Source organism: Labrus bergylta, chromosome 18, assembly GCF_963930695.1.
Source record: "Labrus bergylta chromosome 18, fLabBer1.1, whole genome shotgun sequence".
Classification (NCBI taxonomy): domain Eukaryota; kingdom Metazoa; phylum Chordata; class Actinopteri; order Labriformes; family Labridae; genus Labrus; species Labrus bergylta.
The window spans coordinates 2,877,983-2,901,466 of record NC_089212.1 but is presented as its reverse complement, the minus strand read 5'-3'; the positions used below and the strand labels follow the sequence as shown (position 1 = coordinate 2,901,466).

General features: G+C 40.5%; 3 protein-coding genes across 6 annotated transcripts in view; 2 read left to right on the top strand and 1 right to left on the bottom strand.

The window, feature by feature from the left end:
* Positions 1-742: 742 nt before the first annotated feature.
* Positions 743-12,029, top strand: zmp:0000001267 (b(0,+)-type amino acid transporter 1). Of its 3 annotated transcripts, none has more exons than XM_020643101.3 (6): positions 743-1,478; positions 7,645-7,778; positions 8,692-8,821; positions 9,791-9,915; positions 10,024-10,111; positions 10,236-12,029. In XM_020643101.3, the coding sequence occupies exons 1-6, from the start codon at positions 780-782 to the stop codon at positions 10,464-10,466; spliced, it is 1,407 nt and encodes a 468-aa protein (XP_020498757.1). In that variant the 5' UTR covers positions 743-779; the 3' UTR covers positions 10,467-12,029. The 3 variants fall into 3 exon arrangements, with proteins under 3 accessions (XP_020498757.1, XP_020498756.1, XP_029135019.1); XM_020643100.3 differs by lacking the exon at positions 743-1,478 and adding an exon at positions 3,780-4,968; XM_029279186.2 differs by lacking the exon at positions 743-1,478 and adding an exon at positions 5,049-6,202.
* adprs (ADP-ribosylserine hydrolase) lies at positions 11,624-17,150 on the bottom strand. Of its 2 annotated transcripts, none has more exons than XM_029279187.2 (6): positions 17,031-17,150; positions 14,333-14,429; positions 14,021-14,228; positions 13,117-13,304; positions 12,612-12,712; positions 11,624-12,490 (listed from the first exon to the last, which is right to left on the bottom strand). In XM_029279187.2, exons 2-6 carry the CDS (start codon positions 14,398-14,400, stop codon positions 12,099-12,101), a joined length of 957 nt encoding a protein of 318 aa, XP_029135020.1. In that variant the 5' UTR covers positions 14,401-14,429; positions 17,031-17,150; the 3' UTR covers positions 11,624-12,098. The 2 variants fall into 2 exon arrangements, with proteins under 2 accessions (XP_029135020.1, XP_020498758.1); XM_020643102.3 differs by lacking the exon at positions 17,031-17,150 and adding an exon at positions 14,907-15,343.
* Positions 16,178-23,484, top strand: part of LOC109990850 (zinc finger MYM-type protein 4-like) — a 34,067-nt gene continuing 26,760 nt past the window's right edge. Inside the window, exons 1-8 of the mRNA XM_020643092.3 lie at positions 16,178-16,752; positions 18,494-19,052; positions 20,048-20,100; positions 20,185-20,334; positions 21,303-21,366; positions 21,571-21,767; positions 21,980-22,104; positions 23,200-23,422. Of these exons, the coding sequence (XP_020498748.1) occupies positions 16,714-16,752; positions 18,494-19,052; positions 20,048-20,100; positions 20,185-20,334; positions 21,303-21,366; positions 21,571-21,767; positions 21,980-22,104; positions 23,200-23,422 (1,410 nt within the window). The 5' untranslated portion in view covers positions 16,178-16,713. The remainder of the gene's footprint in view (positions 16,753-18,493; positions 19,053-20,047; positions 20,101-20,184; positions 20,335-21,302; positions 21,367-21,570; positions 21,768-21,979; positions 22,105-23,199; positions 23,423-23,484) is intronic.

Below are 23,484 nucleotides of genomic sequence, written 5' to 3'. Positions count from 1 at the left end.
TCTCGAGACACTTTACAAAAAGCAGGTAATAGACCATACTCATTGTTATGTTACAGGAAACAGGTAAAAGACCTTACTCTTTGTCTGTTAACATTACAAAAGAGCAGGTAAAAGACCTTACTCATTGTTATGTTACAAAAAGCAGGTAAAAGACCTTACTCATTGTTATATTTCAAAGACCCGGCCTATCCATCATGAGCACTTTAGCAAAGCAGCAAAAGTTACAGTGGTAAGAAAAAACTGCCTTATTAAAAGGCAGAAATCTTCAGCCGGATCCCCGGCTCATGACGAAACAGTCTTCACAGGCCTAGACTGCGCCGGGCTTGAAAAGGGATAGGGGGAGAGATGGGATAAAATGCAGGAAGAGGGATATGGAGCAAGGGGGTGTGGGGGGTGTTGTTCAGGCAAGCCATCCATGATGTCCATGATGCAATCTCCATGAATATTATTCAATTTCATTGTCAAATACAGACTTAAAAAGCACAAAAATAACAAAGATTGTAAAGCAGGAGAATAGAGTTAGAGGATCTTTGAGGTCTCACTTCTAGGTTTCAGAGCCCAGCTTACCTGGGTGGACTGCGCCTTTGAACTTTTTTTAAAAACCAAAGGTAGCAGAGCCAAAAAGATTACGGCTAACCCAGATTCTAAAAAGATAAGGGAAAACAGGCTAATAAAACTGTCCATTGTGTGAGCAAAGCACATAATTATTAACTCCCTGAGTTGCTACAGAGTGACTCTGTTGGAAAAGGTTGTTTGACAGCAGACACTCTGCTGTGATCATGGAGGACAAGACGCAGAAGCTCACCCTGAAGCGGGAAGTAGGTCTGATGGGAGCCGTTTCCCTCATCGCAGGGACGATGATTGGATCTGGGATCTTCATGACCCCGCAGACTGTGCTGTCCACCATTGGCAGCCCCGGAGCCAGCCTAGTAGTGTGGGCCGCCTGTGGTGTACTGGTGATAATGATCTCTTTCTGCTACGCTGAGCTGGGCACCGTCATAACAGAATCTGGGGGGGAGTACATCTACATCCTCAGGACTTCCGGTCCAGTCGTCGCCTTTATGTTAATCTTCAGCTCTGTCCTATTTGTGAGACCTGCCGGTGTTGCTAGCGTGGCACTGGGATTTGCCCAGTATGTCGTGGCCCCTTTCTATTCAGACTGCCTGCCTCCAGTACTGGTGGTGAAGTGTGTGGCTGCTGCTGCCATTTTGGTGCTCGCCATTGTGAACTGCCTCAATGTACGCCTCTCCATGTCACTCCAAGTGTTTTTCATGGTAGCCAAGATTCTGTCCCTGGCTGTCATCATAGTGGGAGGTGTGGTGATGCTTATCAGAGGTCACACTGAGACCTTCGAGGACTCCTTTGAAAACACCAATGTTGGCATCAATCCAATTGGTATTGCTTTCTACCAGGGACTCTGGTCCTATGATGGCTGGAACAACCTCAATTATGTCACTGAAGAGCTAAAACGTCCAGAGGTAGGTGAAAGGGTATGTGGGGATTTAGTGTTATTGCACCGAAGGAGTTATTGAGTAACCAAGAAGAGGAAAGCTGGTCGACATCGTCCACCTGACCACCACACTAAAACAATAAAGTAATAAAAGTATCTTCAGAGGTCGAAGACAGTGATGCATAGATGATGGATTAATGTTTATAGCTACCAAGTGAATAATTGAAACCACCAGACCACCCACACAGAGATGATTCAATTCAATTATTGTTCACACTTTTCAAACTACTATCAACATGTTATAAAGTATGACTATTGGCCATAGAATAACAGTGAGGAGGAGACAACAAGGGGTGTTTGGAGAACATTTCTCCGCAGCTTGAGAAACTCTTCATCCTGTTAAAAGTCCTCCTCACAGTTTTACACCTTAGGAGCTCTCTTCAGGGCTAAGACACTTTGTGAATAACTTTTATCTTTACAAGGATCTAGTCCTAACTTTGAGGGAAAATTATTTCCTGATTCTAAGAATTTTCTTAAAATTTTGTCACTAAAGCAGCTCTTTGTGAATACGACCCCATGCTGAGGTGTAGTAGATGCGCATGAAAAAGTATGCATAACTTTTGGCCTTCATATGATTAAAATGGATGATTTATAAAAAAACAACCACCCCTGTGCAGTGTGTACCAAGAAAGAAATGATTCGTCTGGACCAAAATATTGGAGGTTGCCGCCTTGTCTTGACAACACTTGTAATATTTTAAGGTCAGTATTCTGTCCTCCATCAGGTTTCTTAACCAAACGGAGTAAGTTTTGCTCTTGATCATCTGCGGCATTATGCCTGTTCATTTGCTGTTAAACCAAAAAAGTAATAAATGTATGTGAATTTCATATCTTCCCACGATTGCTATTACTAAAGGGGACTTTAGTAACTGCTGCAACTATCCAAAACTGGTTGTGTGCGTGCTGCAGGAAGAGTGAGCAAACTGAGAATCTGCTTGAAAAACCCCATGATGGTATTTAATATGCCTAATAAACGCTGTCACTTCAGCAGTCCCTGTTATGCCACCTTCCCTGGTTAAACCGGCCACATGTAAACTTGTAAGAAGTAACTCTAGGAGGTTTCTTTACGACGTGACCTGCTGTTTCAGGCCAACAGAACTCTTTCATCACTTTCATTAGGGACTCTTTGTTAATCAAATGTTGTTACTTTTTATTTGATCAGTTAATGTAATTGATAGTTCATTAGTTCACTTTCTTATTCTGGTGCATAGTTATGCACTAGTTATTATGGGACCATGTGGTCGTGGGAGCATAGCACTGTTCAGTCTTCCTGAGGACATTTATAGCAGGGTGCTAGAAAATATTTTTTTTATTAATGATTCATTTATTTGGGGTGGACAAGAGCTAATCCAAGCTGACATTGGGAGAGAGGCAAGGCATGCGCCGGACAGGTTACCACTCAATCAGAGTGCTGACACATTTTGAGTGACCAGTTAAATTAGAAAAAGCTCTAGGTGCACAGGGTAGCTCTAGGTCCTAGTGAGAACCAAAGCATGCATAGAGAAAATGCAAACTCTACACTGAAAGAAATTTGATCCGAGAACTGACTTGCTGTGAGGCAGGTTCTAAACATCTCAATGCTGCCACAATTGCTGACTCTTCATGGTAATTCACCAGTGGACCATAACTTTCTTCTCGCAAAGCTACAAAGGATATTGGAGTTTACCCATCTAGTCAGGTGATTTGAGGACTTGAGCAACTGTATCTTCTGGGTTGTCTTGGGCCATTGCCACATTCTACAATTCTACAACTCACTTAGCAGACGCTTTTATCCAAAGCGACGTACATCAGAGAGTAAGTACAACACAAGCAAGGATCTAGAAAAAAGGGAACAATGTCAGTAAGAGCAAATGATCAGCTTTGAGTCTGATTGGACACACAGGTGCTGACAGGAAGTGACCAGAGGCAAAGCACAACATTGACGGCAGTTCTTGAGAGCTCTAATCAGTATAGAAACCATCTTATAAGTCATCGTTATCAAACAAAAACCATCGTCATTACCATCATCATCATCAATAATATGGAGACCATCATCATTAAGTTAGTAGGTATTCATGAAAGAGCTGGGTCTTTAGCTTTTTCTTAAAGGTGCAGAGGGACTCTGTTGCCCCACCACCGGGGGGGCAACAGAGGAGAAGAGTCTAGTCAGAGACTTAGGACCCTGTTGTGAAGGTTGGATCAGACGCCTTTCATTGGCAGAGCGTAGTGGGCGGGAGGGAGTGTAGACCTGGATCAGAGAGTTAAAGTAAGGAGGAGTTTTGTCGCTGTTTTGTAAGCGAGCAGCAGAGTTTTAAATCTGATGTGAGCAGTAACTGGGAGCCACTGTAAGGAGCTGAATAGCGGAGACATTCTTTGTGGTACTTGTGTAGCTGGACTAAAAACTGCTGTAGGTTCTGTAATATTGACATAAAGGTATCACGTTGGGTATGGAAACCTAGTTAACCAAGGTGAAGCTCAGGTGAAGGAGTTCAGATATCTTAGGATACTCTTGCTCACGAGTCGAGACGAGACGAATAAGATAGAGATTTACAGGTTTATTGATGGGGTGTCTGCAGTGATGTGGTCAAGAGTGTCATATCTTTGAGAAGGAAAAATGAATGTTTACCATTATGACAAGCACGCCTTGTTTAGCGGCTGTTGAAGGGTGATTTAGCCTTTTATTGAGGACATGGCTCTAATGTTACCCAACAGTTAATTGTTAATCTTTAGTCAGCTCCCTGCATGTCCAGTTTTCTTCAAAGAAGCAGATATCCTCAGACAATGGAGAGTGACAGACAAGGACTCAATTTGAAGAGAGAAGTGGGGATAGTTGGGGCTGTCTCATTCATCGCTGGAACCATGATGGGCTCTGGGATCTTCATCTCCCCCCAGTATGTTCTAATGACTATAGGCAGTCCTGGGGCCAGCCTTATTATATGGGCCTGCTGTGGGATAATTGCCATGCTTGGGGGGCTCTGCTATGCTGAACTGGGAACAGTGATACCAGAGTCTGGAGGAGAGTTCATCTACATCCTGCGGACGTCTGGGAGGGTGCTGGCCTTCACTTTTGTCTTCAGCTTCGTCATTGTCATGAGACCTGCCAGTGCCACAGGAATTGCCCTGAGCTTTGCAGAATATGTGGTGGCCCCCTTTTACAATGGCTGTACCCCTCCGACACTGGTGGTGAAGTGCGTGGCTGCAGGGAGTATCCTGGTGCTGGCCATAGTGAACTGTCTCAGTGTCCGCTTGGCCACCATCATCCAGGTGGTTTCCATGGCTGTCAAAGTGCTGACAATGGCGGTGATCATAATGGGAGGTATTGTGATGCTTTTCCAGGGACACAATGAAAATTTTGATAACTCTTTCAAGGGAACAAATACTGGTGTCAGCTCAATTGGAATTGCTTTCTACCAGGGCCTGTGGTCCTATGATGGCTGGAACACTCTGAATTATTTAACTGAGGAGTTGAAACATCCAGAAGTAAGAATTTCCCCGTTTACTTTCAACGAATGATCAAAATACAGTGATGCTGTTTGATTGATATATGTCTACTTTTACTCTGCAATCAAGTACTTACTATCTGCAAAGACTGTGGTTCATCATATAATGCTTATTGTTTACATTTGGTAAACAATCAGTAACTGAATAAAACAAGTAATCGATATTCTTTAGGTTACATCTAAAAGCAATGCTGGACAGTAGATCACAACGAGTACAAAGGCAGATGTTTGAGAAAAACTGCAGTCCATACGAGTGAACATGTTCAGAAAGTAGGGATATACAGATCATATCAAGTATACAGTATATGTTAATATTTAACATGTTTTTTTATGAGGCTCTTTTAGTGCCTCTTGGCCAGTAACTTTTTCAAAAATAGTTTATTACAGTATTTAGATTTGTATCGTCTTCCTTATCTTTCTTATTCCTGGGTGCTTCCACTGTCAGGGTGAAAAACAACTACAGTATCTTCATCTTGTGCTTGTTGATTAACGTCGCCATGGCTGACAAAGAACCCGAAGCCCTGAAAATGAAACGGGAAATAGGGCTGATTGGCGGTGTAGCACTTGTTTCAGGAACTATGATTGGATCTGGTATATTCATGTCACCACAGTTTGTACTGGGCTATGTGGGAAGCCCTGGTGCGAGTCTGGTGATCTGGGCTCTTGCAGGAGTTGTAGCCATGACTGCAGCCCTGTGCTACACCGAGATTGGGACCATCATTTCTGAATCTGGTGGGGACTTCATCTACATCTTGAGGATCTATGGACCATGCCCTGCCTTCTTTGCTGCGATCACTTTCATCCTGGTTGTGAGGCCATTCGGCATTGCAGCTATGGCAATAAGCATTGCAGAGTATGTCACAGCACCTTTTTATACAGATTGCCTTCCTCCTCAGATCGTAGTGAAGTGTGCTGCAGCTGTGGCTATTCTGGTTGTTGCCTTTGTAAACGTCTTAAATGTCCGTGTGGCCATTAAGATCCAGGTGGTCTTCTTGGTGGCCAAGGTGCTAGCGTTGACTTTTATTATAATTGGAGGCATAGTGAAGGCCATACAGAACAACAATGTCATTGTGGAAAATCTAAAAGTTGAGAACGCTTTTAAAGGCACTCGGTACTCTTTGAGCACTCTAGGAATGGCTTTTTATCAAGGTTTATGGTCTTATGCTGGATGGTACAACCTGAACTATGTAACTGAAGAGCTCAAAAGACCAGAGGTGAGACTGTGAGAAGCTGGATTTTACATGTTTGTGTCCACAAAAGATTTCTTTGCCAAAAAAAAATGTCCCTTTCGTGACCTGACATGGCACATTTCTTCATGCCAAACCGGGAGGATTAAAAAGGTTGTGGCTTTAATGCTAAATGCTGGGTTTGTAATGTCAATAATTGATCAATCTATTGACTGTCTACGAGTTCTGAACTGAAGTTAAAATGCTGAAATTATTCTCTAACTGAAGTGTCATTGCAACGTAACATATAAATACTCAGGGTTGAATTTAAAGAAGAAAACATTTTAATTGCCGCAATTGTGCTCTTATCTCACTGATGAAGGTGTTTCACCGCCAGTGTTGTTATCATGTGTGCAGAGATAGTAGAACATAAAGTTATATCAACAAGCAGCAGTTGAAAGATCACAAAAATACATTTCAACAATTGTAAAATAATGACAACACAAAGCTTCTTCAAGGCAAGCAAACTCTTCCAGGTATAGTTTAGTGAATTAAATACACACACTGACTGTAGAGGTGTACCAGGGAATTTATGCTACCTGCTAGAAGTTGAAGAAATAATAAACTACACTAAATTTAATTTTAGACATCTTTCCAAATATAAATTGCAAATGCATTAAGACTCTGCTTTAAAATATTGTGATCTACTAACCGCCTTGTTGTGGGAATTAGATACTTCATAAGAAATGGGACATAAAGCTTTTCATGATACTTGACATTTGTTAAACATTTTCAAGATAGCGCTTACTTTTACTGAAATTCAGAAGTTACAGTATCGTCAGCTTAATGTTTTAAACAACAGTGGTTGATCTAAAATGTTTGCATCTACTGTGCAGAATATTACTGACAGACTTTACAAACAGAGTTCATTATGCACCTAAAATCCCCTTTTGCTAAAATGTAAGCTCTTTAACTTTTGACTTAGTTATCTTTTATATTGATTAATCTCTTTTTGCAGGCGATGCAGTTCAACATCTACAAAATGTTCTTAAGATTGTAACTAATTGCCCCTTGTCAGGCTTTTTCATGGAGTTAAAAATATATAGCTGTAAGTGTTATAAACATACACAACAGATATAATATACAATATGTTATATCATAATAGACTAAAACACCTTTTAAGGAAAGTGCTGTATTATACAGGTCATAACCTTTTGTATGGAGAACTAGGAAACATTCAAATAAATGGAATATTTACTTGAAAGATCTTTTAATACATTTTTGAAGATGGTTGGATGTAATTAATCATTGGCATGCTCAAGTAAAGGTTGTGTTATTCAGTCCAAGTTTTTATTATTTCATTCTACTTGACCTGACTCCTGGCTCAATCCGTTACACAAGGGTGACTCTATCAAACATCCATCATGCAAGTGGGTACATATTGGCTAAAATATATGAACGATTTTGCCTTTTGCCTTTTTTTCTTCCAGGTGAATCTTCCCCGGGCGGTAATAATAGCCATTTCCCTGGTGACTGGTTTGTATCTGCTGGTGAATGTGAGCTACCTGACAGTAATGACGCCTAAAGAGCTCATGTCTTCCACTGCAGTAGCAGTGACCTGGGGGTAAGACTACGCCTGATGTTTACATCACAGGTTCAGGCAGAACGATCAGGGACTTGGTAGACATGTAGACAAGACTCTTCTGATATTAAAGCAGACAGCAAACCTAAAACCAAATAGCCTTCTAACTATGTAAGAAGTTTGCAAAGCCTGATGCTTACAACACCAAAGTAGCATCTAAGCTAACATTGCTAACTGTGTGTGCTAACTCTTACCCTCAGGAGTAATATGAGTTGCAAAGCATTTCTTAACTAACCATTTAGTGACCAATTAAATTGAATAATGGTCAGATGACAGAGATTCTTCTTTATATTCTAAATCTGAGAGATCCAACAACAAACCTTCACCATGCTGTCTTTCACATGCCCCCATGCTGTGTCCTACAGCCAGCGAATGTCAATCGAAGTGTGATGTAGCATGATCTTAATCCGAATAAATATTCTTAGCAAAATGGTTAGCGTCTTACATTTTCAGAATTTTTATTTTTAATGGAATATGAAGGCCATTTTAAAGAAAAGTGTCAGAGATTTCAAGAATAAAGTTGTAATATTATGAAAACGAAGTGGAAGAGATTAAAATCAGAATATTACCAGAATGAAGTTGCAATTTTATAATAAAAAATGTTGTATTATTATGTGAATAAATTCATAGTTATTTTGATTTTTGAATAAGTGAGTTACCCTTAAATCACATCTGTCACTGGCCTACAATAAGAGCAAATCAAAAGACTGTACCATGCAGGTAGGTTATTAAATACTTATTTGCACTGTTAACAAACAGAAAAGACACAAATTTGAAATCACTAAAAATTATGTTCAGCGGGGAAGGAAAAACTAATTAGATAGCCGAAGTGGATTTTAAAAGTTGGAAATGACTATGTGGGAGTATTTGTGAGCATGTTAAAATGTTTCAACAGGAATAAGGTGTTAGGCAGCTGGGGCTGGATCATGTCATTGGCTGCAGCACTTTCTGCTTTCGGTTCCTTGAATGGTACGTTCTTCAGCGGTGGCCGTGTGTGCTTCGTTGCTGCCAGGGAAGGACATATGGTGAGATTCCTCCTCCTTATGATTATACTGTGTTTCCTCAAATACTAGCTGGTGGTCCAAAAAGAAAAGTAAGGCCAACAAATAGTGTTCAAATTAACAAATGAAGGGTCAGTCTTAAAAAGCCTGTGGGAGGAAAAACACAGGGGGGAAAAATGTTAAATTCCAAAAGGTTGCTTTTTGTAACATGTCTTTAAGTAGCAGTAGCTACATTTGATAAGAAATTAAATGATTCTTTACATTGAAACTTAGCAGCAACCTCTGGTGCGGAAAAATGAGGCCAATGTGGAAGGGCATTTCCCAGTGTGTCTACTTAATGCTTCCTTCAAAAACCACGGATCCCTGTTTGATCCCATGTTAAAATGTCGCCTTTTACAGCAGAAATACGCTCCTACAGCCTGGTTCAAAATGTTTAGTGACTGAATAGCTAATTTCTGTATTGGTAAAACTGTACAGGGAGTGATTTTCTTCAAAAACCCATCCATTTTGGTGATATTTCAGCCCTAACCCATAATTAGGGAGCGTGGATGATTTGACTGCCAGGTAGGCGCGTCGTAGCTGTCTGCCAGGATGCTAAAAGCCTTCTTCCTCTCCACCCCTTTCCCTTTTGTTATACTGATCCAAAGTTAGAGCTAGATATTTCCAACATGCCAACCACCATTGTTGGTCTATATGAAACACCTCTTCAGAGGCCAGTGGGTGACATCCCTGACATAATGTCCATGTTTCAAACAGTCTATGGGTGAAACTCTAGAGGACTTTAAATATGAAACAGATGAAGGAAGAAATAGTTTTTACAATGGAAAACTCTCAAAGCAACACCTTTAACTAAAGGCTTTGTTCCCTCTGCAGTTGAGGTAAATAAATAAAAAATCTCTTGCTCACTGTATGAGGAAACACAGTACGATATATTGTGTAATTGTGCAGTATAAGAATTCAGAGATTCACCCTGACTCGTGTTTCTTTTTGTAGCCAGATATTCTGGCTATGGCTCACGTCCGCAGACTGACTCCGTCTCCAGCCCTGATCTTCACAACCATCGTCTCTCTCATCGTGCTGATCCCAGGAGACTTTCAGAGTATTGTCAACTTCTTCAGGTGAAAGCCCAGTCTTCTTTGTATAACCTTATTTGTAATGATTTCTGTATGTATTAGTTGTAAAAAAAATATTTACATGTTTGACATTCCTCTTATTTGTGATGTTAGTTTCACTGCTTGGTTTTTCTACGCCATCACCCTGTCGGGACTTCTCTATCTCAAGATTAAGAAGCCAGAGCTCCCGAGGCCGTATAAGGTCTGTGTCACACACACACACTCTCTCACAACACCATCATGAAACACCATCATGAAACACAAAGATTTTTAATTTGTTAACAGGGTGAGACTCAGTCTGTGTGTGTCTCTTCATCTCTCCATAGGTGCCGATTATCCTCCCCATATTGGTCCTCATCGCAGCAGTATTCCTGGTGCTGGCCCCTATCATAGACGACCCTCAGATTGAATACCTCTATGTAGCTTTGTTTGTCTTAAGTGGTGCTATATTATACGTACCGTTCATCCGTTACAAGCTCTGCCCAGGACTGCTCACAAAGTTAACTGTGTTCCTGCAGCTGTTCTTAGAGGTTGCCCCAGCAGAGAAAAACCTTTGATTTGGGCAGAAAAATCAAAAAAATAAGGAGTTTTTTCAGTTTTATTACTTTTCAAGTGCACCTGGGTTTGGCTAACTACCTCCCATTTCTACTATTACAGGGCGCACAGTTATAACAGTGGCAGAAGAGTGCAGGTAACCACAATCTGCCTGGAGAGTGCTTCAATAAGTATTGATAAGTTTGGTGTTACATAAAGGCTTTGTTTTTAATTTCAAGGATCACGTGGAAAGAAGCTACATTTTATTTGTGAAATCAAACGTTTCTGTCTGTGTTGTGTCTATTGTTTTTTTTGTAATAGATATTTGTTGCAATCGATTCAAGATTTAAGATATATGAAAATGGCATACTTGGTAAACACCTTTAAATGTTGCTCCTTGAATAGATAGACATTCTGATTTTAGGGAAACAAGAAGAGAATGCACCATGACAGGAGCTTCTGTCATGAAAATGCTGCTGTGCAACAAACTCACTGACATCACAAGCACTCCATGTTACACTGTAGTAACTCTGAGTGGATCCGTCACAACAACTATGTCAAAAGAAGCTTTTCTGCCTGTAGCAATTTCAAATAAAACATGTTTCAGTTAAAGAAATGTGTGAAATAATCAAATATATTACATCAATAACTGTGCTTCAGGAGACTGTATCAAAGGAAATACAGCTTGTTTTTTAAAATGTTGGACCGATGCAATTGGCACAACCTCATTTGTTATTGATTAACTGTTCTGTCTGTGCCAAAATTTCAGCACGTTCAGTTCTTCAGTTTTTAATTTTATTCTTGTGAAACTATCCCATCTGTACCCAGCTGCACTTTGTGTTCAAAACAGATCAACACATTGTGAGCTGACAACATGTAAAACAAAGATTGGGATCATGTTGGTGCGTTGGCATTACACATTTAATTTCTATATTTACATACAGCCTATGGTAAAGTCTAGAAGAGCTAGATTTTAATTTTAATTTTAAGCCTTTATTCAGGTAAGACAGTGTATTGAGTTGAAAACTTTGCAGAGATGAGCCGAGAATGAGTCAGAAGTTGTACACTTACTACTTCACCTTTAGTCAAAATTCCAAAACGTCTAAAACATCTCAATTGAGCTGAACCCCTCCTCCTTTTTGGATCTTGAATTTAAATAAATGATCATTAAAACAGAAAATGTGGATTAAAAAAAAAAGTTTATTAAATAATTGTTATCCAAAAGGATAGAACAAGACATGGCCAATTCATAGTGCAACTTTCACATGACAAAAGATGGTTCAACACAAGAAAAGGAATGGAGCACAGGCATGAGAGAAGTCAGCGTTTGTGTGTGTGCATAATGTACTGTGAATATAAAGTATAGGATCTGTGATAGTTATCAAACTGTCACTCTTCTCTGTCTGTTGTCACTCGGATGTTTTTAGCTTGTTCAGCTTCAATATTCTGTTTTCTAACAGAAGGGGATTTGTTTTATTTCATCACATGTTGATACATTTATGGAAAGGAAAAGCCTATGAGCTGTTTAGACAAATAAAATAACTTACTGTTGAGTTGATTGTTCTAGATAAAAGGTTCCCTGGTAACAGAGTGTGTGTCTGTGTGTAATTGGGGTTTGTGTTCAAGGGTCCTTTTGTCAAACTCCAGCTATAGAATCAGTCGGCTTCGGTTTTCTTTTCTGTGCCGTTAGAAGCCTTTGACCGCCTTTCGGATGAGTCCTCTCCGCTCCGTTCCCCCTTCCCGATCCCTCCGCCTTGTGACGACTGGAGGAACAGCATTTTAAGTCGTTTTGCATCCTCGTGTGCGTCCTCCGCCCCCTCGCAGCACTTTATCCACGACTGTGGGATAGCCTCGATGCCATAGTGGGCCCCGGCGATGGCCCCCGCCATACATGCTATGGTGTCTGTGTCCCCTCCCAGGGCCAGGCTGTATGCTATTGTCCTCTCAACACCGCCGTAGCTCTCTGGAAGGCATTCCCTCGGCTCCAGGCAGTGGAGGACGCAGAAGATGGCGGTCGGAACTGAGTGGAGAGCTGCTATGCCGTTACCTGGAAGAAAAGACAGAAAGTTTTGTCAGAAAAACCCAACAGGGCAGTGATGGATGGATGGATGGAAGAAAAAAAAAAAAGCCTGATGAAAAAGTCAGGATGAAGATAACCAGATACTGACCTAGCTCATTAATGACCTCCTCTATGCTGACCTTGCTCTTTCCCATCAGGTCTCTCACCCTGTGGAGGCGCTCACAGAACGGCTTCTCTGCTTCTTTAAGGCTGCACAAAAAAACACAAAGTACAAAATAAAGTAAGACATTCAGAACAACACTCCAACAGACACATTTCATAATATCTGTCAAAGGATGTGTATACATTCTTAATCGTTTCCTGAAAATGTTTTTTTAATACTATATAGATCAAACAGATGGAAGGGGTTTAGTCATTGAACATCTGGAAGTAAACAGAAGCAAACGAAGGTGCATGGTTCTACCAAACACAGTCAGAGAATCATTTTATGGTTGCCACTACTTCATTGAGTGTTTGACCAATTTTAATTACCAGGTGCTTTAATTTTAAAGATGAGGATACTTCTACAGATAATTCAGCTAGAAAAATGTTCAATAAAAACTGATTTGTACAGCAGCAATGAGGAAGCCAGGCTTGATTTCTGAAGTACTCACATTCTGGCATCGTTGCGTGTTGCCTCGTTGGCCTCCACCTCCTCCATTTCTGTGATCAGGCGGCTGATGAACTGCTGAGGAAGGTCTAACGCCCCCTGCAGGGAAAGGTGAACAGCTAATGCCTGCAGCACGGCTCCATTGTATCCCAGAGAGCAGGAATGGGTTAGCATGGCACCAAGGTGGGCGAACTGGAGAGAAAACAAAAAACAAATAAATTAACCTGTCAGTCATTAGTGATGTATTTTAATTTACTGAGCTAGTTTTACTCAAGATATTGAAAAGTTGAAATAATTACAAAGATAAAACTGTTGACTGCAGAGATGAAAATGCAATTCCTATAACTTGAAACTTTTTTTAGAGAAAATGCTGAAAAAAAGTCTTAAGTCCAGCTAAGGTTACTTGGTCTAGCAACACATTAATCTTCGGGCAAGTGAATTATTTTTTAGTGCCCCGTTCCTGTGATGGCCTAGGGGTCATGTCCCATCCTATACATGGATGCTATAGTCCTCCAAGCGGGTCGCCCGGCTTCAAGCCCGGCCTGCAGCTCCTTTGCCAAATGTCATTCCCCACTCTCTATCCCAGATTTCTTACTCTTGCCTCACTGTCCTATCTAAATAAATAAAGGCACCTGTGTTTGAAACTGTTGAACTTCTAATTATGCAGTGTGACACACAACTAAACTTCCCCCCCCAAAACGGTAAGCTCATAATTCACTAGTTACAAAACTACATTTATTCTTTTATGGTTGGAAAATGTGAAAGAGAAAAAAATGCTTACAGACATTTTCCAAAAGATGTGTAAATTCTTTGTTCACTGGTTACAAAAATGACGTCTAACCTTTCAGGTCAAAAGATGTGAAAGTGAAACAACACAATAGAGGTGGATGATTTGAAGCCACTCTCACCCTTTTGACATCATCCAGGTCAGGGAAAGCCAGTGCGAAGGGGGCCGCCCTCATGGCACCCCCATTCCCAAAGGAGCCTCGACCATTAAATTGGTCCCTGGCTGGCTGGTACACATCGCTGAGCTGAGGGGAGGACAGCTTCTTCAACACCTGGATCACTCCAGAACCATAACCACGACCTGGGGATGCACTGTACTCCTTGGCAAACCTAGAGTGGTGAGACATCAGGGTTTCAATCTGTGTGTTTTTAAGTGCTAACACAAGCCTTAATGAGAATATATACACTTAAACTGTACAAAGAAGCTCTCCTACCTGCGAGCCATGTCCTGCTCATCAAAGCCTGTACGAGTGAGTAGAGACTGGACCACACAGCGTGCCATAGCCGTGTCATCACTGTACTCCAGGACACCTTACACACACAGGAAGATGAAGATTCAATATTAACACTTTCTACAGGGATTCTGCACAGATTTTGAACTAAGGTCTATAAATTGGCACCCATGAGGCCTCCACTGATATATTGGTGATAGGACAAAAGGCCAATTAAAATAATCAGTCGGGCTCTAGTTTTGTCTGTAGATTAGAGATTTTTAGTATTAGTACGTTATGTCAACATTTCTTATCATATTGCAATACCTTATAGAGTTATTGATGTGAGTCATTCAGAATAAACACATTGTTTTAATAATCTAAAGGTTGGTCACCCACTTAACTGATAATGTGGTTTTAGACCTTTCAGGCTAAACCCTAACCCACATAGGAGAAGAGTAAAGTAGGTTAAATATTAGCGATTAGCATGTAACTGCATGTAAATCCCACCACTCCCCATCCGCATCGCAGTGGACTAATCTGGTATTATAGCCTTTCTCTTTCTGCTTTCTCTGACCATTTCCTTTGGTCTCGTCGTCCAGGCTGTTAAGATGCTGCAGCACACTCTCCATGGGAACCTCCTCTGCTCCTTCAAACTCCCCACCGACACAGTCTCCCAGCACAGCCGCCACTAGCGCTCCTCTAAACCGGGACAAAGACGCCGGGCCCCCCGCTGCCACCGCTCTCACTGCCGTCATTGCCATTCATCCGCTGGAGAGAAGACTTAAAACTACACCGAGAAAACACTCCGCCGGTCCGCTGACTAGACAGTCTTTCAGACAGGTAGCTGTCTGGATTCAGCCCAGGTGACAACAACAACAAATGTTAGCCCCAACTCCTCCCCACTTTTGCTTCCTGAAAACGTCTGGATGCCTGTTTGACCCCGATGAAAGCTCCGGGTCGCCGCACATAGAAATACACTCACATAGACGCTGTCTGTAATGTCAGACAGAAGGCTGGCAGCGCCGATGTGTCGGATTCTATACTAAGCATGCGCCAGATACCGAAATGGATACAATAAATGCGACCGATCTATTTGAAAAGCTATGTTGCGGTGCAGCCGTACATTCGGTAAGCTCGCCCTCTGCTGGCCTGGAGCTATTTACGATCTATGGTCAGGAGCTACTCTGGTATGAGGGACAAAAAATGACTAAAGTCTAAATAAATGAATGAATAAATGTTGGGGGAAATGCATACTATAATGTATAAATAAATTAATAATTTAATAAATGCATCAATAAATATATATAAATAAATGCAACAATTCATATAAAAATTAATATATAAACAAATATATTCATACATTTATTTATGTATTTCTGTGTCCATGTTGTACAAGGAAAAGTAAATATGTAAATTAAGTGGGCCGTTCTAACATTGCTGAAGTAGGATTGCTCAATTTTGAAAAACAGACAGAAGCAAATTTACATATATACTTTTCCTCTTACGACTGAAATAAATAGATGTGTAAATGTAAAAATACAAAAATAAATTAATAACTCAATTAATGTGGAAATGAATGCATTGACATATATAACTGTAGAAATATGCTAATAAATGAATAAATACATGTAAAAATATATAAATAGCCTTTTTCATTAACAAAGTGTATTTATTATTTATTCATTGATGTATTGTTTCCAGCATTTATATATTTATTTATATATTTATTGATGCATTTATTTAATTATTTATTAATTTATACATTATTGTATGCATTTCTCCCAACATTTATTTATTTAATTATACTTTAGTCATTTTTTGTCCCTCATACTCTGATGGAAATTACATATTTCCAACCACTGATTTTTCATTGAACTAAAATCAGTTTCATAATGGTGCTGAATAGAGAAACTCGTAAGTCCAAATGCGATGAAGTTACAAAAATTGATGTTCTTTTATTTTATTTAAATTCTATTTGGAATTACCGTACTGACCCATTTTTGCGCAGAATTTTTTCAGGAATTCCATTTCCCAAAGCAGGGATGTGTTGTTGCACTTGGAGTGCCATAAAATATAACGAGGTTTATTTAATTCATCGTCAGACTATGCATTCAAGGCACTCATTTCTGTGTCTTTTCCACAGACAGGAGTGGCTTTACGGCCGTCTTTACATTATTTAAACGCTTTGTTTATAGGATGGTTTCTTAGCTACAAAAAGTATCCAAATACCTAAGGGGATGCCTTGTTTAAAACTTGTCCTTCTCCGTCTGGCTTACCTTTTTCATTGAGTGTACAGAAGGTTATTGTTAGGGTTCTCCTGACCTTTAACCCCTGAGGTGGGTGGGTGTTTTGAAAGGCGGCGTTTGTAGCATAATTAAAACATGGCGGATTCAGAGGAATTTAGAATTAAAAGACAACAGGTAAGAATGCACTCATGATAAATGTTTAAAGCATCAATAGACGGCAAGTTGAACTGATAGACGTATGTAGCTATATAATACGACATGTTTTATAGAGTCAGCTTGTTTCCAGTCGAGATGTTCATATTTAAGCTAACGTTAGCTAGCTAGCTTAAAACCCCTAACGTTAGCTCGCTATTTAGCACGCCTGCATGCAAAACACCTTTTAACAACACCTCGACTTGATTACAAAGAAAAGAACATATTTAAAACAACATAATGCATGCATTCTTATGAACCTCAAAGGTCTTTTAATCCCAGTCCTGTACTTGTTTGTGTGAAGTTAATCCTGGTTGCACACAGTCTGCACCGCGGAGCCGCGAACAAGACAAAAGTCCAGATTTCCTTTTGGTTGTGTCTCGACTTAAGAGGCACAATGCTGTTTTTTATGCAAATAGTCTAGCACCTATCAACGTGTTTTTGATTGGTTTATGTGTGTGTCATTAGACGTGTAAATAAAATCTCTTGAAATGTATGAATTGAATGAGTTTGTTGGGACGCCCTATCCTGAGGCCTGCAGACATTATGATGCATCTGTTCATAACATCAAGTCTATTCAGATAAAGGGGCTTTTATCAGATCTATATGTTTTTTGATGCAATTGTTTGTTATTGCATTGCTTATGTCAACATTACATAGAGTCAATATTACAGTACGTGGTTCTAAAATTATTAATGGCAGTTTCACAAAAACAATAGACTGCACACAGTATGTTCAGACACATTTCCTTTTTCTTTATTGTTTATTTGCTCATTCATTCATTCAATGACCAAAACCCTGCCGTTTAGTTGGTGTAGATAGTATCGATTATTGCCCTTGGTGTTGTCCCTGTTGTGTTATAAATCTATACTTGTGCCCCCATTTGAAGGTTGGGGGGAAGTTGTATTGAACATTACACTGGGGGCTGGTTGTGTGTACACTAGGGGCCCCTGCTGGGCAGAACAACTACAACTATCAGTTTACAGTGGATGCAAACAGAGCTGGGATGTGTGCAGAAGTTAGACCAAAACATATATTGTCATGCAGGCATTTCAAAAACTGATGAGAAGTAAGGGGCATTTGTATTGAATAATATTTCTAACAGGGGCTTGCTTCCTGTTTGTTGAATAAACCATTGGCCCTCCTATTTTGCATAATTTTTCTCACTAGCACAGTGTTGAAATAGAGAAGAGCCATCATTTATTCTATATGTTATAAGATCAATATTAGCTTTAAATTGAACTATCAGTGTAACAACTGAAGTAGTACACGTGTTTTTGGGTTTACATTTTATCCTGCTGTTTGTTGTTGTTGGGTGGTTTTGGGAGATTGCATAAGGTGGAAGTTTTTGGCCTTGAAAATGTGGTTTAGTTACGGCTTAAGCTCATGAGATGAAGGAAATGTTTTTTGGGCAACTGTATTACATAGTACTGTTACAATGGTATCAGCGATTGAAATGATGATCGTGATTTTACTGGTCTGGATGACATCAATACTAGCTCAGTGAACTTTGATCTAATTTATTCAAATGAAGAGGAACAGATCATCAAGGTTGTTCAATTTGTATCTGGGAGAGGCTTCTTACACAACTTAGAATGTAATATAGAGAACTTTCAGCTCGATCTAACACGGTTTACTAACCACATATTAAGTTATCACTGTTGGTGAGAGTGATCATTTGCTTCTTGAAATCCCTTTTTAACCAAACTTTCTCTCCCCACAGCATGAGGAGCGCCTCTCCAGAGTGTTTGACGAAGTGATGGGGCTTGGAGAATTTGCCGACTCCTCCAGGGGCTCCGCCTCCTCCTCCCGGAGCGGAGGACAAAATGACACACAGGGTGTAGATGAAACTTCAGGAACCGGGGAGCACCCACCTGTTGAAGAAGATAATAGCAACGGCAGCAGACAAGAAGAGAAGACAAAAGAGAGGACGGGAGAGTCATCCTTTCCCGGCATATCCACCCCTTCATCTGACCGACCCTCCTCATTTACTATGAGATCCAATGAAGAAGGAGGAGGAGGAAGTGGAGGGGCGGCTTTTGATAATGCCCTAGATGGTCTTCCTTCATTTGAACCAGAAGATGAGGATGAAGATTGGCACTTTTCTCTGCCATTGGGCAGCCTAGAGGAAGCCAATGCAACTAAGGCAAAGAGAAAAGGAAGCCAGCCGTCAGCTGCCCCCCCGCCAAGAGAGGAGGAGGAAGAGCAAGACCAAGAAGGAAGCAGTGGGTCAGCTAATACCTCCCACTCCTCTCAGGACCCCACAACTGAAAACAGCAGAGGTAAAGCTGCATACGCATTAGAATTAGACAGTTGTATCAAAGATGCCGTTTCATATATGCACTCCTAAACATTTCTAGAGAGATTCAGGAGGACTGCCTCTGAAATCCTCCTGATCCGGTTGTTCATACATGACACACACACATCAAAAGAGCAGAGAATAACAAACAAGCGGAGGGAAATCATAATGCAGCCGCTTCGTTACATGCACAAAGACATGTCACATGCATACAGTCTATGGTTGTATAACGGCTGCATGGAATAAACTTAACCACGCTCGAGGTGAATTCTCAGGATAATATCCTGCTGCTTTCTCACATAAGCTCACTGGAATTTGCTGCGGGAAAAAAATACCAGGGGGCTAGCAGGACTAACACCGGATAAAGTAGAAGTTTGCGTTCACACATGCTGCTCATTCTGAAAACATCAGGAGTTTTTTGCAAGTGTGAAAGCATTAAGAATATTCTTCATACGGTTCTGACTTCTGACACACTGGGTGACTGCTTATGAGGCCTTCATTTATGGGAAAAACAACCAACACATAAGATTCAGAGACTTAATCACACGCTGTATTTTTCAGCTTGTTAACATTTTCCTCTTTGGCTCTGGAGACTTCAGTCATGTAGAGTAACTGCTAGCTTTGCTGGATTAGCCTTGTAGAAGCTTTACCTACACTGCTGGAGACTAAGGATGAAACCCTGTCCTGCATAATTAATCAACAGTGGTGTGCAGCAAAGCTTAATTGTCCCAGTTTCCCAGTTTTTAATGGACACATTTGCAGTTTTAGAGTTTAACTAGACAGTTTAACTAGATTTAAAGTGGCATTACATGAAAAAACTTTTCTTTTTGTTACTATATTTAATTGTGTTGCTTGTGTTTCTTTAAACATTGACATTCAGGCAATTGAGAGATGGACTGAACAGCATCTGGTGCTTTAAATTATTGAATTAAGTGTGTTCGACTTTTATTGAACTTTTTAATTCCGACTTTCTGTTAGATGCGGGTGCCCTGAACCAGACAGAGGAGACCGAAGACAGCCAGCAAGGAGAGGTAATGATCTCTAAAGATTATTAAGGAGGAACTGCATTGAAGATATTTTTTCAGTGGATAATTACCAATGCTCTATTGTTTCAGCAATCAGAAGCAGCTCCAGTGGAGGACAGTAATCCCCCCACGTCTCCAGCTGTTAATATAAAAGATGAACCCATCGATGAGGGCTACGATGCTGCTTTACTGCCTCAGAGCTCCATCAAGCAGATCAAAGAGGAGCTGGAGCAGCAGGAGGTGGGTGTCAGGAGACAGAGTCATCATCATGCACAAGCTGTTTTAGTGGAGTACTGTGTAGGGATGTTCAATATAAACTTGACACATCAAGGTGTATTTTGGGTCCAAAGTAGTCAAAAGATGTTTGAAACAATCTCTCTTGACCGCTTGAATCGGCACTGTATACTTTGCAATGTAATTGGTGACAGCGTTTGGTATTTCTTGCCATCTGTTGGCCTTCCTGTCATAAGGTACTCTTTTTTTTTTTTTGAATGACTCTCCCGAAGTATGCTGAGTGTGTTTTTGTTTTGCGCTACTCGGCTGTGGACGACCGCTCACTCCTGAAGCGTTTCATATTCGTTCATTATTTTGTGTGATTTGTAGGTCTTTTAAACACAATCTGCAGATTGGCGTCTTTTGAGCAACCTCTGTCTTTTCGTAGACAAACCATCTCCATGCGAGTGAGAAGGCTGATATCAACGTCGTTTGATTGAATTGCTAGGCGGGGATCATATAGCAATTCAATCTAAACGATGTTGATTCAGAGGCTGGAGATGTTTGTGTTCAACTTCAGCCATGCAGGTTTTTTTGTAACTTCAGCCATGCAGGTTTTTTTGTAACTTCAGCCATGCAGGTTTTTTTGTAACTTCAGCCATGCAGGTTTTTTTGTAACTTCAGCCATGCAGGTACCTGCTCTAGTTTGACTTGTGATGCGTGAACACTGCATGTGCTCTCAATGAACCTCAGTGACTGTTCAGTTTTTTGCTAAATGAGTGACATGCACAATAATGTCATTTCACACATCGTTAAAACAACAATTAAGATATAATCTTTGACATTAGGTTTTTTATTAACAATACAGACACATTATCTTACACCCCAAAATAACTTTTGTTTCTGAAATAAGTGGACCGTTTTGCCTGGACGGGTGAGGAAGGAATAATTAACAACTGAACAAAATCCAATTTGTTTTTATGTATTCATTTCAGGAGGAGCTCAGGATCAGCTCTGTTTACTCTGTGGGTGGTGGAAACACCTTTTCAACTCCTACTAGTGAGTTTATTTCTTTATTCACACTGACAATAGGAGTTCACTTTTCTGCAGTGTGTGTTAGTTGTTAGTAGTCTTTCCTTACTGAAACAAAATGCCCCATAGATTTGAGTGGCTTTAAAGATTTAAAATGTTCCCTGCATGTTTGCTATTATTAAAAGAGATCTGAATTTCTTTGCTCGACCTTTTCCCTCTCATCTACTGAAGTGCCAGCACCAGTCCAAGCCCATCCACCGCCAACCATTTTTATTCAGGGCAGAGGTGCTGTGCTTCAAGCTATGGCTCCTCTCCCCGTCAGAGCACCGGCTCCTGTCCCAACTTCACTTCATGCTCTGGCAGCGATGCCCCCACGTCCACCTCCGCCCGCAGTTCCTGGTAGTGTTCGCTGCAGTGGATGCTCTAAGGTACAGTGTTATCCCTCTCCTGCTAATGTTTGAGAAAGAAAAAACCTAACTACATAATGTGCATATTATTAAAGTTCAACACTGTTACTCTAAATGTGAAAGTTTAAACTAACCCTGCATTTAGGTCAACACGTCAGCAGAAATGATCATGTTGATGTAGCTTTGTTACATCTCTTCATTAATGTATGTCTTTGCTCTGAATGTGATTGTAGGTTCTGCTGAAAGGTCAAACAGCATTCCAAAGAAAAGGCTCGACTCAGCTTTTCTGCTCCACAGTCTGTTTGACCGGCCATCTGCCTCCAGCCCCCAAAAACCGATCCTGTTTCCAGTGCAACAGGTATATCTCAGTTTCCACTTCCTCAAACCTCCTGTTGTTTTTAAAAGTTTGTTCCTGGGAAATTAAGAACTTAAATATTAGCAGATCAATCATGCAGTAAAAGAACAATGATTACTCAGCTAAGGACAGCAGAATGTGTTTTTTTTTTCTTGGACATGAAACCCTGCAAAGTCCGATTACCACGGCTGGTTTTACTTTGAAAGAGAGAGAAATAATTCAATTTCAAATCATCACTGTCACGGTCAAGTAGAACCATGTCATCAATGCATACTCTCTATTGAGTTTTACCTTTGTGTTGTCTGTAATGTATTTGAGTAAATGAAATTACATTTGGTTGGATATTCATTCACATGATGGCAAAAAGTTAAAAAAGAAAAAACCTCACATACTGTGGCTTCACTTGCACATTTCCACTCTCTCTCCTCCTCTGATTGCTGCTGATGCTCCTGATAATGTTCAGCTAACTTAACACCTGGCAGCATTCAGATCCTATTGTTTTCTTTGTGCCGCCATGACGACCAATTAATTCGACGTGTGGCGTTTGATTCACAGTTAAAACACCAAATGCTTAATCTATGGTCAACAGGGTACCCTGTGCACAGCCTAAACACGCTCCCAGGTGATCACAGTTGCAGAATCAAATCATGACAAAAAAAAATAAAATCAATAACACCAAATGCTTCACCACACAGACCACCAGATGAGCAACTGATGTGAACAAACTCATGCTTTAGACAGGTGTTGATTTGTCCACACATGCAGCTGGTGAAAGGGACTTTCACCACATATTCTGCTTCTTATTGAAGTGCTCCTTTACATAATAAAAATTATTCAAAACATGTAATTGCTTTAGACATTAACTAATGAAAATATACTATAACACTCTTTCATGACTGGTAAAATAAATAGTTTCATGCCTACTTGTTACTCTTTGCTTAGGTTATAAACTAGAGCATTTTAAGCACCACAGGTGATAGATATAAGTACAAAACTGTTCTGCCACTTTGTTTGCTCAATCTCCTAACCTGCCACCATGATGTTATTACTAAATATAAATAATTTCTGTATTTATTCCCTGTGCAATCGTCTTTGCAGGGAGATAATTCAGCCCAGAGACATGATCACCATTCCAGCAGACGACAGCACCCTTATGCACTTTTGTGGCCAGTTCTGTCTGTCCGTCTTCAGACACAAGAGAAAACAAGTCGACATACTTCCTGATAAACGGCAGGAGAGGAAGCCCGAGAAGCCGCCCGAGAAGCCGGCCGAGCGGCAGCCCGACAAACCCTTTTGCAGTGTGTGCAAAGTCTCTAATCGGGTAACTGACAGACTTTTGTGTAAACGCCTGACTAGCTGAGTCAAAAATGTTTTGTCAGTTGA

Excerpts from the sequence above, each read along its gene's own strand:
- adprs (XM_020643102.3), bottom strand. The coding sequence starts at position 15,093 with ATGGCAATGACGGCAGTGAGAGCGGTGGCAGCGGGGGGCCCGGCGTCT. Across the intron at positions 14,229-14,332 it reads GAGCAGGACATGGCTCGCAG|GTTTGCCAAGGAGTACAGTG; the intron begins GTAGGAGAGCTT and ends TCACCACTCTAG. Across the intron at positions 12,491-12,611 it reads GGAGGTCATTAATGAGCTAG|GTAACGGCATAGCAGCTCTC; the intron begins GTCAGTATCTGG and ends CTTTTCTTCCAG.
- zmp:0000001267 (XM_020643100.3), top strand. The coding sequence starts at position 4,231 with ATGTCCAGTTTTCTTCAAAGAAGCAGATATCCTCAGACAATGGAGAGT. Across the intron at positions 8,822-9,790 it reads CTGCCAGGGAAGGACATATG|CCAGATATTCTGGCTATGGC; the intron begins GTGAGATTCCTC and ends TTCTTTTTGTAG. Across the intron at positions 9,916-10,023 it reads AGTATTGTCAACTTCTTCAG|TTTCACTGCTTGGTTTTTCT; the intron begins GTGAAAGCCCAG and ends TTGTGATGTTAG.